Raw genomic sequence first — 13860 nt, forward strand, 5'->3', positions numbered from 1 at the left:
ATGCAACTAGATTCTGTTTCCATTGTACAATATCAAATTTTGATCAAAATAAGTGTTTTTATTTTTGATCCATGACTTTTAATACTTCAAGTTCTAAATTGTGTATTTTAAGAATGTTCTTTTTCTTTTGTATAAAATTAAACAGATCCATTATTGCTCTAACTTTAAAGCTGCGCATTCAGTTTATATCAATGATATTCTCAAGATATTCTTGTCATGTCTTTTAAATTATTTCCTCTCTAATCAATAAAAAATAAATAACTTTTAGTGAATCATTTTTAATGTTGCTTTTATATAACGTATGAAAGCAACATCAGATTTATTTGCGAAGTAATCTCCGGTCTCGTAAAACCCGTCAACTCTCACCTACCATTTATCATTGCGATGTCGGGTGCATCGGGTGCTTATCACAGCCTTGTCGCCATGAGATCACTCGATGCATTCACACCCGCTCTAAACCTGACGTCATGCACCGCGCCGAGAGGTGGTCAGCTCCACAAGAATGCCTCTCCTCCCATTGGATCACTTCCGGTTTTCCGTCTGTCACGCTCCATTTGCGCCTGTTCAGTGCCGCATCGTCGGTGTCTGCGACCGAATGCGTCCGCGTGTCCTCTCCAGGAATACTTGGAAGTTCCGCGATCTGTGTTGTCTTTTTCTCTCGGAAAAATCCGTATCGTCCATCACGAGCCCCTCGTCCAGTGTATGCATGGGAAAATGGTGCGTGAATTTAACTATCTTGGAATATTGCACGTGACAGTCAGAAGATACGAATATTGAATAATCTTAAGAATATCTTTCCTACCGCAATCGCTTTAAAAAATATCTTTCTAGATTTTACAAAATATTTTTGGCACATATTTATTAGCAATAACAATTTGAATTAGTCTTTATTTCTGCAGCTTCAAAATATTTAAAAAATATGACCAACCTCAACTTTTTTGTTGTCCTAACCAAAAATTTGGTTAGAATAAAATTTGGTTATCAACAAAACTTTTTCTGAGTATACAAATAAGCGCAATGTCAAAAACTTGTATTACTTTACAAGAAGGGAATCATGCATGTCTTTATTCCAAATTAATTGTTTTTTTTTCCTCGCTTTGGAGTCCTTTTTAATCAATCAATTTGGAATAAAGATGACATCATCTTTTTCGTAAAATAATGAAAGTTTTTGATATCACGTTTATCTAACCGCGCTGTGCACTCATTAGCCTTAAATTTCTTTGTTTGTTGCGTTTTTAAAAATTGATTGTCTGTATAAGTGTAAGATTTTTAATTTTAAAATATTTAAGTTTAATGTACGTTTAACATATCAATATTTAAAATACATAGTTATATTGAATTTTTCAGATCACTTTCAAATAAAGGCGGAAGTTGATTATTTTGGATGAAAATCGACAAATGTAAAGCAAATCTGCCGTAATTGAACCATCAGTAGGCTTAGCTGATTTAACTTTATGAATCTCGATCAAATCGAATCACTCGTAAGAGCGATTCGAAACTTAATTGTTTGTATGCCTTTGCTTTCGAACACCCGTTATCTCCCGTATCTCGTCGGCACCGCCTTCTCGTTATTCTACTCGGTTCGTGTTTCATCGGGACCTGCCTCGCGTGGGTAGGATTAATTCGCGTATATATTTCACGATAATTGTGCGCATTTGCCCGTCTGCGAGAGATCGTATTGTTCCTCTGTTGTTTCGCGTTCGGTATACCCGACCCCAGCTCCTTTGTTACCGAACTCGAAATTTCGCGACTATTATTATATCCACGTCGTTCCTCTCGGTTTTCATGTTCGCCTATGGAATTGTATATTCAATGTCGCTTCGCGACGACTTCAGTATCGTCGAATCCTGCATCAAGATACGCGCATATCGAAACAGTTATCCTATGATACTTGCAGCGCAGGATGATAAAAAGCATTTTTTGCAGAGTTTAATTTTATACGCGAAAAGAATGATTTTGTTGAAGTATCTAACATACAGATTTGGAAATAATTATGTTGAACAAAATCAAAATAATTACGTACATACTGAAAAAAATACTAAATTATAAGAAATATTAGTTTGAACAGTTCTAAATAAATATAAACATATATTTATTTGATATAAAGTCTATAATTTGATTTAATTATCGTTTGTTTATTGAGTAAATATTTATTTATTGTAAATAAATGTTTACTTTAGTTATACTATTGAAAGAAATACGTATCTATTAAGATTTAGTGATTTTTTTTCAGTGTAGGAAACTCAAGCATCAATGACTGCAAAAAGTTTTAACTTTGTAGCAACCAATTTGTGAGTCATACATAATTATTTTGATAATTCAACCAAATTATTTTCAGATCTGTATCTAGCTAAATCTGAAAACAGTAGTATCTCGGCGCTAAGACATGGCGTGAAACACTGCCGTGCTCCTTTATGCGAGCCGGCGAGTTGCGCCAGATTTTTATATACTTCAACAAAACCGTTCTTTCCGTGTAAGATCCCCATTGTCAATGTGACTGTTTAAAATTTATATAATATTCTATACATTTTGAAAAGTTATATTGACAGTGGGGATGTTATAAAATTAAACTTTGCTATGAAGAAATGTATCCTTTTATATATTCATATATGTATATTTATCTTACATATGCTATTTGCTTAGGAAAGAAAATTGATTAATGTGAGCAGTTAAGAGTTCTTTTTCCCTTGATTGTGTAAACGTGAAACTTTGTATCAAAATAAATGGGAGTAAATAAAAAAGTCTTACACACGTCTGCAAAGTTTATTTGAATAGAAGGAAGGATGCATCCTGCATACGAAGTTATGTTTCATAATATACCAGTGCTGTACTCACATTTTGCGAAAAACTTTACTTTCTAAAAAGAAAGAACTAATCTCTCTCTGTGCAAGCGAATTTATGTTAACATGAAAACCGTAAGAAATTTCAAAATTATTTAATACCTGAGACAGCAATCAACATATTTCATTATTAACCTGCGTAATACCAATTATAATTAATTAATTATTTGCTGATTTTGAAACCTTTTTTAATCTCCAGCTACATAATCATTTTTGCTGTTGCAATCTTAACTCACTTCCGTTAGTTAACGCAGTTGCAGGTTTTTTTTAATCTAAAAACTCTCGCTCAAGAGGAACTCGTAAAGCTCAGTCTCTCGACTTTTTCACCGAGAAAAGTCGCGAAACACTCTCTACCTTCTCGCCTGCTCCTATTTCTTACCCCGTTAACCTTTGAAGAACTCACTACAAGAGAGTTTCGCAATTAATTTCCCCCGTTCTCGCTAGGGCGTCCCGCTCCCGCTAGACTAACCAAAGACGCTGTGTGTTTGCAGATAGTCGACATCGAGGCGGTGCCAAGGTCACGAGGGAGGAGCTGAGGTCATCGCGGCATCTATGTTGTGCGGCGAACTCCTGAACGGTGGCTTCGTCAGTGCCGGAGCGGTACCGGTGGTTCCGTACAGCCTCCCAGGACTCTGGTTACCCGGTTGCCTGCGTGCTACTAGCCCGCGCCTATTGACCTCTCCTTACCTGACCCTGCTGGCCGAGCTTCTGGCCGCGGGCCGTCTCGAGCTGCGAGACGATCTCCTGGAGCTGATGGACCTGGCAAAGAGGAGCCATAAGGCTCCTGGCAACAACGGAGCGCCCGAGCTCGATCTTGACCTCCATGCCGACGACATCGACGAGATTTTCTTAGGTAAGTACTCTTATATTTATTACTATTTCACATGAAATCTGCTCGTTGATGAAATCGTATACTTGGTTCGTATGCTTATGTCATTTGACTGTAATATTTGACCACAGTTATCAATAATCTAATATTGGAATCTGCCTACAATCTTAACTTATTTTAATAATGTTACAAGAATTATAATTCTCACTGCTTCTCATCAGATATGTTCTTTTTTAATTGGTTTCATTATATAACTAAGAACATATACTTAATGTATTGTATCCAAATTAATTTCGGTCTTAACATGGAACTTTACTACATAATAATTGAACTGACGAAACATTACGAAATATTATTCACACAATGATATATCACGATAGACCGATTGTGAGATCATACATACATATTAAATTAAACGATCTATACAATTTACATAAGTTATTACTTAGTTATGTTATGTTTTAACATTGAGGATGACTTATTGTTAGTGCGAGGTCGAAATGTTCGATATTTAGTAATAATTTAAATTTATAATAAGCAGTCAGGATCGTAGCTTTATAGTGAACATTTTTAATTTTTGTTTAATTTGTAGTAAAGACTATTAGGCTCGTAGTCCTTTACTTATTTATTTGAAAAGTATTTGTTTAAATGAAATGATTGACGAAAAATATAATAGCTAAGTGTCATGACCATCGAATCCAAATTCTGTCGCAACAGCAATATATTAGATCATTCGATATATTTCAACGTCTTGGATGTCGAAATTGTAATACAATTGAGAGTGAACACACCCATTAAATTTTTCTCCGAGTCGAAGGTCTATCCGACTAAAAAATATCGGAGGCCGCGCGTATAACGCGCAATCTTACGACGCGTGTCGTGGGTGTATGCGATCTGTTGTCTTTTATTTCGAAAGCGAGCATGCCGGCGTAATGGGTAGGCCGTAGTTCACATTAATGGGCAATACACGCGGTCGTGACGACATCGTGAAAGTAGCCATGCGTCGGCAGAAGTGAGCGGCGCGAAGCCCGTGATTACGTCCGCTGGTAAATATGCTCCTCGGCTAAAACCCGGTAATATTCCCCGTTTTTCATGACGAGCGATTTGTCGCTCTACGTACCATCCGCTTTATTGAGATGTCCCAGGAAGAAAAATGAATACTTCCCTACGATGAAAATTTCTGTAGGAATTTTAAAAGATATTGCATCAATACTATTTAATTAAATTAGTTTCTTATTTGTAGTAAAGTCTCAAATTTTATATTTTTGCGAATCATTTTATATATATATATTTTTTTTTAAATGTTATGTACACGACAATAAAATATCGCAATAAGAATTTCCAGCGAAAACTGCGACAATGAGCGACATGAATTGCGAAATTACATAATCAACTCCCGCTGAATCATACTGATCGGCGCGTAAATTAGTGTTTGATGTTTGATAAACGATTCTCTTCAATACAAGCTTAAGTCGATGTGACCCCGCCTTCGAGCAAGTCATAAATTCATTTATTGCGTCGCGATCGTTACAAAACAGCGAGAGTTAAATGTCGAAGTAGGAAATAACAGTTGCGAATAATTCGCAAACTACGAATAACTCGCAAACTGCGAATAATTTCCATATCACGAAAGAATTTAACGGTGTGGGTAACGTAAAGATAAAAGGGTAAAAGATAAATGAGAAATTATTACCATGGTATTTTTTACATCTCAGAAATTCGCCTGATTCGCAAAGCACCGCAATTTTTATGAAATTCTCTGTTTTTACTCTCGATAAAATTTCTCTGGTAAGAGTATGTTTACGGATATGACATAGCGAGATTTATTTCTGTCGTTCTCAAGAGAGAGTCTACGCTTCATACTTTGTTTTTCGAGAAAGAGAGAAAAGAAGTCTCGATCTTGCGGTGCGTTAAGATTTTCCAAGACGATCCGCGCCTTACAGTCATTCTTCTTGGCTACTCTTCTGGTCAGTTCTCGTTCCATCTTCCAGCTCCGGTTTACCTTCTGCCCGGGAGACCGTTGAGGATCTTAATAAATCGCTCTATAGCTCAATCCCGTTTCTTCGTAACGGCCGTCCGGAAAAATGAAGTATCGCCCTACATACTCAAGAGATCCCTTAGAAATTGGTAATTCTCTTTTTCGCACGGACGACACTCTTAATTCGCAGATAATTTACTTATAACATATCGCCGGTATAACGGTTTTTTTTATGCGAACACGAAAAGTTGTTTTCGAATTTGTCCAGCTTAATATTATCAATATCATATGATAGCTTTCACAAAATACGTATTACTAAATATAATGTATATACATTACATATCAATGAACTACAGAAAATTATAATTATATGTCAATTCGTAGACGTTATAGAAAATTTAGAAAATTTATAATATGCAATTATATATATATAATATATATATACATATATAGAAATTGGTAATAAACAAAAATATATGCACTGAAAAAAAATTTACTAAATTTTAATAATTATTTGAATAGAGTAGGGGAGACCGGGGATAGTTGATGGGGCATGTTGTTACACTTAAAATTTCTGCAAAACAAAAAACGATAATATTACATAAAAAATATAATATTTCCGTAAAAACATTGCGGTCATCTGCAAAAAATTCCTAAAAAAAAACTGTTTCAACTATCCCCGGTTTCCCCTACTAATTAAATGTTTAATAAATATAAATATATATTTATTTGGTACAAAAACCATTTGTTTATGTATCATTTATTTTATTTAGTAAATATTTATTGACTGTAAGTTAATCGTGTAGTTAGTACTATTCAAACAAATTTATTAAAATTTAGTAAATCTTTTTTTAGTATACAATATGTGTACATGTAGGTAATTAATGAGCACGATATATGTACATAGAAATACAGGCATTTTGGTTCGGTATTTTAGTTAGGTATTTTTAATCAAGATGTATACACTTTATACATCAGGCTGCGACATCGACAATTCAAAAGTCTATTTCAGCAGGCCAAATTGGTGCGATCGCTTGTCGTTTGGCTGCAAAGTGGTTGAACTTCGTCGACAACGCTTTCAGAGAGCTGCCAGATCTGAATGAGAGTTTTGGCGAAATTCTATTCAATTCACGGATTCACGAGCCACCCATGTCGATCACTATTCTCCGTTACAACTGTAAACTCTGTTGCATGCAATATCAAGATAACGAAATTCGATACAGGATTCGTGAACGGATATTCAAATTATTATACGTTGCAGTAATAATAAATATGTACATGTCAGTTATTTCTTTATGCATTAAGTTTGTCGCTATTACCAAATAATTTCATTTATTTCAGTTTATACTGCACGAGAAATACTATAAATAAAAAACTAGAAAAGAGAACAGATCGATAGAAATGGATACGCTCGAGCTCGATCGGATTAGCTACGAGCAATGTGCGCTGCGTGCGAAAAGTTACGTTTGTTGTTGATCATAAAAACGGGATATTCACGAGAGTTCGGGAAACACGTGGAAAATTGCGGAAACAATCCGCGGCTAGCGAAAATCTCATCGTGGAAAAACTACGCGCGCCGGATATTTCAATCAACTCGCCGGATTGCGCGCGATATCGTTGCTCGAAAGTCGGTATGATTGGATCGTATTGGCCTGCCTGACTCGATACTGTGCCGATCGATCGTTCGTCGATCACTGAACGGTTGCGAGTACAAGCGAGAATGAAGGAGAAGAGCCGGGCGTTAAAAATAATATACGCGAGACGGAATAATCATATTTCACTATTACATCGCGGCGACGACGGGACGGTACGCGAAAAATTGAAAAACGAGGTCGAATCAGCGCACTGGAGGACCATCGAAAATTAGTTTTCGTATTCATTTGCTTGCCGAGAAAGTATATTCCATCGGCGCGTGATGAATTGTAACCGGCACGCACTCATCACCCTTTCGAATAAACGTTTCGATCTGTCGTGGATCGGCCCTTCATTCTTGTTCGAGGGATAATAAAATATAGACGATACGCTGGAAAGGAGATACCTATACGCATAATAGACGACAGGGCACGTATTATGAAATTATTTAGAATGAATTTATGATCGGAATTATTCTCTAGATTTCTATTGTGTCTTCTAGGGAAAATGGAATGATTCCGATTGGAATCCATTCCAAACATTTCCGTAATACGTGCCCTGCACTGTTAAATCTATAGTGTCAAATTTAACTTAACGTGAGCTCCTACTAAATATATCATTATTTTTGACCAAAACGATAGTTAAAATTGACTCTATATCGTGTCAATTTGACACTATATAGTATCAAATTGACACTGTATAGTATCAAATATAACTATTGTTTTAATATAAAATAACGATATGATTGAGTAGGAGCAATGGCGAGTCACGTTAGGTTAAATTTGACACTATAGGTTTAATAGTATGCAAGATGTAGTTTTTCTGAAATTAGAGCAAAGAGTGCATCAAACTGTTGTTTACTATTTTATATATTATCATCTCTGGTCGAATTCTTTTTATGTATTCATTTTTGTTATATTTATCGCATTTCCTCGTATTTAAGCAAATAAATGCTCAAGCTTCTACGTAAATTCCCCTCACGTCGTGTAATCAGCCCGCGGCGGAATAACTTTAATACGTAGCAAACGCGTTTAATAATATAGGCGACCATTGCCTTTCCTTTTGGAATAAACGCTGCAATCTGTCACGGTTTTCTCTCTTTCTCTCCCTTTAAACTCCGGCTAAAAAATGGGAATACATATGCCGTTCAAGGCAGGGCAATAAAAAAAACAGGTGGGTCGGGTGGAATACTGCGATAGGGAAAGGGCCGCGGGCGGAGGGAAATGAAGAGCGAGAGGTTTCCTGGCGAAACTCGACAATAGAGCGGATGATCCTACAGTGGCGGAACGCGAATGGCGAGTGGATGAAACGGGACAGAAGGGGACAAAACGGGAACAATACTGCCCGGTATTATTTTCTGTTTGCTGCGTCAGACCAACCACCCACTCGGAACCACAGTGTTCATCCACCCCTGATTTATCCCGATATTCTGCAGTGGCATGACCGTAACTTCTGCGTCCTTATGCGAAGCTCACTGACGATGACAGCTCTCTATCTTTGTATTCCAATTCCCTTCCGCACGATCTACACCATTTACGGACATTTCACTGTTTTACGTGAGAGCCATTTTCTCTTTGTGATAAATAATTTACTTTCACGATCGTCTCTGAGATATTCCAAGCGCAACGGAAAGTTACGCCGGCGATGCAGTCACGCGACGTAACGGCAATGGGAGTATAATCGATTACATGAAGAATCGCTATCGGCGCATTCGAGGGGATCACGAATTTATGCGTTACTATGGTACCGCGGCTAATGGATTTACTTATCCGTTTATTACTGAGCTCGTCGGAGTTAAATTTGGTTATCGGGTACTTACCCGGCAACTAACGCAAAGCGAATCAATGACCCAGTTCGTCCCTGCGCGTTAAATTATTTTTCGTTATCGATCGCACTCTTCGCTGACGTTGACGCTATTATTTCGCGTTAATCACGACTAATGAAGAGTGTCGCGCAATTAAATCCGCGTTATTGAACGTGTTTTCTATGAAAACTGCTTGTTTAGTACATTTCGATTGCTCATGCATCTGCGATAAATGTTAGGAAATTGAACGTGAATGTCAGAAATTTTAATTCGAGTACAATGCGCCTAATTGATTTTATGAAGTACAAAAATTGAGGTAGATTGTACACATAACAATTGTTAATAAGCCGTTGTTAGAATCGTAGTTAAAAGTAAAGTCGAAAGGATTATGAAGATTTGATTTATGAACACTATAAGAACAAACGAGTCGTTTAACGTATAAACGAGTATAAAGAGGGTGAATCTTCTTTTCTTAGTCGCGCGGAAGAATTTTATCGGGTAATTACCGGCTTCTGGACGTTTCTTCAGATTCGAGAAGCAGTCCTTTTTCTCGTGCGCCCTCCAAGTCCGTTTCCGGAGATCCAACAGGGGGTCTCCGCTTTTGTCGTTAATCATTTCCGTACTTCTCTCGTCAGTCTGTCTGACCCACGATCTGGAAACGAAACTGTTCTTGCAATTAAGCGCATTCAAAGGAAAGACCTCTCTTTCTACTCGAAGCTCTGAGACACGTGTTTCCGCCGCCGTTTCTATTTGCAGCTAATTCTTTACTATTCCTCCCACCATTCGCCAAGCACTCGAAACAAGAAATTTCGTTCATTTGACTTCTTGTCAGTTCTCGTTCATGCCATGGTACTTAAGTAGCATTATTCAGTGTGTCTCGTCCCATCTCTATTTTAGCTAGTATAGCATATCGCGCTTAATGGCAGCTTTTTTAGTGCATACGCTTAAAGTCAATTTTCTATTCACGAAAATTTATAGCAGCTAAGATTTACCTCTCAACGTAGGATATTTTAATAATTAAAGTATAGTTTTTAACGAAGAATCTTTATTGGGTCAGTCTCCATTTAGCAAAGATAACTTTCTTTCCTTCCGACGTACGATAGAACGAAATGTAAGTCGGGTTTTTTGCAGTCGTATGAGAAAGTTATAAGAGACGAAGATGACAAGTCAGCTTCAAAACAAAGACAGTCATGCAAATTACACCACCGCGCGGTAGAGAAATGCAGCTGAGTTTGTCCGTGGTGCACGCGAACGAAAAGACTATGTTCTCTCCGTACGACGATTTTGCCCTCGAGGCTTTCCGCAAAAATCCTACCATAGAATCGAAGAGACGCCGCGTTATGTTTGGGTTTTCTCTTGAAAATTCGCGACACGTGAATTTCAAACCCGACGAGACCGCTGGGAAAAGAAGCAACGAAGCCCTCGAAGTCAGATTAAACCGAACTTCTTTCTCGTTGTTGCTTGCGCGACAACAGTCTTGGTGAAAATGTTCTGCTTGAACTTCGCAGGTCTAGTATCACGAGATACTTGAGAGACAATATCTTGCTGAGTATTTTGCGAAATAATACTCGTGAAAATTACAGAATTTGAACTGAATATTATTTAGGAAAAATATACTTTTAATATAAAAAAATATAAAAATATATTTTTTTATATTTTTATATTTTTCACAATAAATTATTTACAGCTTTTAAGATGCTTATTTGCAGAAATAATATTAAATTGCTTGTCAATTTAATTTATGATATAATTATTCCGGCTTCGGTTTAAGATTATTTCAAGATCGACAAATAATCGATGCACAATTAATTGAAGTTGGAAATTGTATAAATTCACAAGAATATTATTAGACATGAAGAACCACTTTGACCGAATATGGAATTTTTCATTTATGTATGTTTTTTTATTAGTATTATATAGAATTGATTATCAAAAATAAGTATTTTTAATATTAAATTAAATTAAAATTAGAACATACAATATGTATATCAGTATTTCCTAAATTCAGTAAACTCGAATGAGGAACAGGCGATAATTTCGTTTTGTATAACCATATGCAAACAAGATAGCTGTAACAGTTATGGATGTAACGGATGGCGGAATCGACATTTTAGATGAACGTTGATTTCATCAACGTAATCTATATTCTATCATACATACGTATGTAGGTACATCCTCGATGTTTATATTAATCCGTTCTTTGATCCAGGTGAGGTTTCCGACATGTCGCACATATTAACGTAGCTTGCATGTTTCAAATCGCGTCGCAAGCGAGAATCAAATTACCGAGTTGTCGTGAGATCGATGGCGGAGGAATCAAGAGCTAATTAATGCCACTGGAAGGGGATTAGCGACGATGTAATTTGGTGGGTGTACCATCCTGGCAGCGAGACGAGAGAAGTGGGTGGATGGGAAAGACTGAAACCTCGAAGAATTGGAATGGTTGCCGAGATAATAGGGAGACCGACTGATTAAAAGTTTGCTTTTTCCCTTCGGTTTTCCGTCGACCTCTCATTGCTATCCTATAAATTGTCGCGGTAAATTATTTTCTTTTTTCTTGCACTTGTGACGGAATATGGAATAATTTAACAGACTTTATTGTACAGTAGAAAAATATATTCAATCATTTCTGTACAATTCAATGTTTCAATTTTTTAAATGATTTATGTTGCACATAAATTTAGTGGTCCATTTTTTGTCGTGTATAAATCAAAATCTTGCGACGCGACATACCGTTTGATTTAATTACAATATTTACATCCAATTCATGGTACACAGAAATCTTTTTCCCTGGTTCATAAGTCGAAACCAAATCGATATTGATTGATTTTTCGGATCGTTTGATTTGATATCGATTACATTTTCTAAGAAGATTTTGAAGAAGATCAGCATTTTATCAACGCTGCATTGAGAAGATCGACGTGTTATCAATGCTGCATCGATAAAACATCGATCTTCTTTCGAAAATCAATAGAAAATCTAGTACACTGAAAAAAAAGTTTGACTGCTGCAACAAATTAGATGGTAAAATATGGCATATTTACTGGCTGCAGCCAATTAAAAATGCTGTGCTATATTTTTACCATCTAATTTGCTGCAGCAGCCAATCTTTTCTTTCAGTGTAGATATCAAATCAAACGGTCCTAAAAATCAATCGACTTCAAATCGACTTGTGAACTCGGATTCGGTAATGAAGAAAGATTTTTCGTTATCATCCTACGAATTGTCGCGGTAAATTATTTTCCTTCTTTTTGCGCTCATTCCAAAATACGGAATTATTTTACAGACTAGTTAGGCCGTGTTCCAATATATCCTGCCAGAGTACTAAAATTTTATAGTATAACATGAATAGATTTTCAGTACTGATCTATCGAAATATGTGTAGAACACGGCCTTAATCGTACAAAAAATGTATTCGATATCATTTCTGTACAACTTAAATTTTATCAATAATTCACGTTGCATAGAAATATAATGATTCACTTTTTCTCGTGTATATAAATCAGAATCTTGCGACATTTAATTTAATTGTAATACTTATGTGTAATTCTCGTGATACAGAAATCTCTCCTTCGGTAATAAAGAAAGATCGTGTATGTTAATTAAGACTTCGACAGGAGGAACTCAGTGCAATACCGACGAGGTTAAGAAGCAATTCCTACTGGATGAATTTATGGGTATTCGGGATTAACACGGTCGGATGCAATAAAAGTCACGAGATCTCCCCTGTACCTGTGTCGTCTTTTACCTCTACCCTTTTCCCCCTCATAGCAAAAGAACATCGCTATCCGGAATGGTTACCTTCGCGCTTCAATTTCTCTTCTCTTTTCGCTTTCTTTCCCTCTGACTCTCTCCATCTCACTTCTGGAAAAAGAAAAGGGGAACAGGGATAGTAACATCGAACCGTCTCCTTGCATGGGGGATGGACGACACTGTCGGCATTAAACCACCGGAATGTTCCTGTTTTCAAGACACCAGAATGCAGCACGGGAGACTCAGGTTTTCTTTTCTATTTCTTTTCTTCTGACGACGCGGGGATGTCGGCTTCAAGGTGTCACTCACAAGATCTTGTTGATAATAAAAAATAGGGTGGAAAAAGTACGAACGTCAAATAAGATAAAATGTGTCCCGAATGTACTGGGGATTGTTCAGTAGAAAGTCGGATAAATTATACAGACTGCGATTGTGGAAATCAAACTTTAGGATTTTCGACGGAGCTCCCTCGTTGGTTGCGGTCAGGGAAACTCGTCGGAATGCGAGATCGTTGAACTCGTAAATATAGCTTTACGACGCACCTGCCTAATCCGATGCAAATTGTTATACAATTCGCAGCTAACATGATTTTCATACAGATTGGTCGCTCAAAGTACGTAATATCATTGGCGAAAATTGATTATTTGCAAATCGGAAATTATCTCGTAATCTCGATATTTTCGTATTAAAATTTCCAATTTCTACACGAAGAGAATTTTTTCTTAGAATGAAAATATGACAGTCGTGGGACAACATTGTATTTCGAAGAATTTTAATGTAAATCTCTCTTATTCATTAATAAAACTACAGTAAAGTATAAAATAAGTTTAATCAATTTTATTGAAGTGCATGGTAAAAATCTTTAAAATATTGTATTGTACCACAACTACCATATTTTCAGGGGAAATTTTAAAAGAAAATTCTCTCCGTGTATTAATTTTCAGAATGTCGAAATGTTATATTATGGTTATATTATTTATTAAATTATAATTATTATATTTTATTCATTAAACCGTAAATTAAA

The 13860-nt window shown here is 36.4% G+C and overlaps 1 protein-coding gene across 5 annotated transcripts in view; it reads left to right on the plus strand.

Annotated features, from left to right (window-relative positions):
* Window positions 1–13860, plus strand: part of LOC108728604 (protein Fe65 homolog) — a 193068-nt gene that overhangs the window by 60658 nt on the left and 118550 nt on the right. For all 5 annotated transcript variants that reach the window (XM_018457248.1, XM_018457247.1, XM_018457250.1 and 2 more), the window contains exon 3: window positions 3332–3693. In XM_018457248.1, coding sequence (XP_018312750.1) covers window positions 3393–3693 — 301 coding nt within the window. In that variant the 5' untranslated portion in view covers window positions 3332–3392. The remainder of the gene's footprint in view (window positions 1–3331; window positions 3694–13860) is intronic.

The sequence above is a fragment of the Mycetomoellerius zeteki genome, unplaced genomic scaffold (assembly GCF_001594055.1).
Source record: "Mycetomoellerius zeteki isolate Tzet28-1 unplaced genomic scaffold, Tzet1.0 scaffold62, whole genome shotgun sequence".
Lineage (NCBI taxonomy): Eukaryota > Metazoa > Arthropoda > Insecta > Hymenoptera > Formicidae > Mycetomoellerius > Mycetomoellerius zeteki.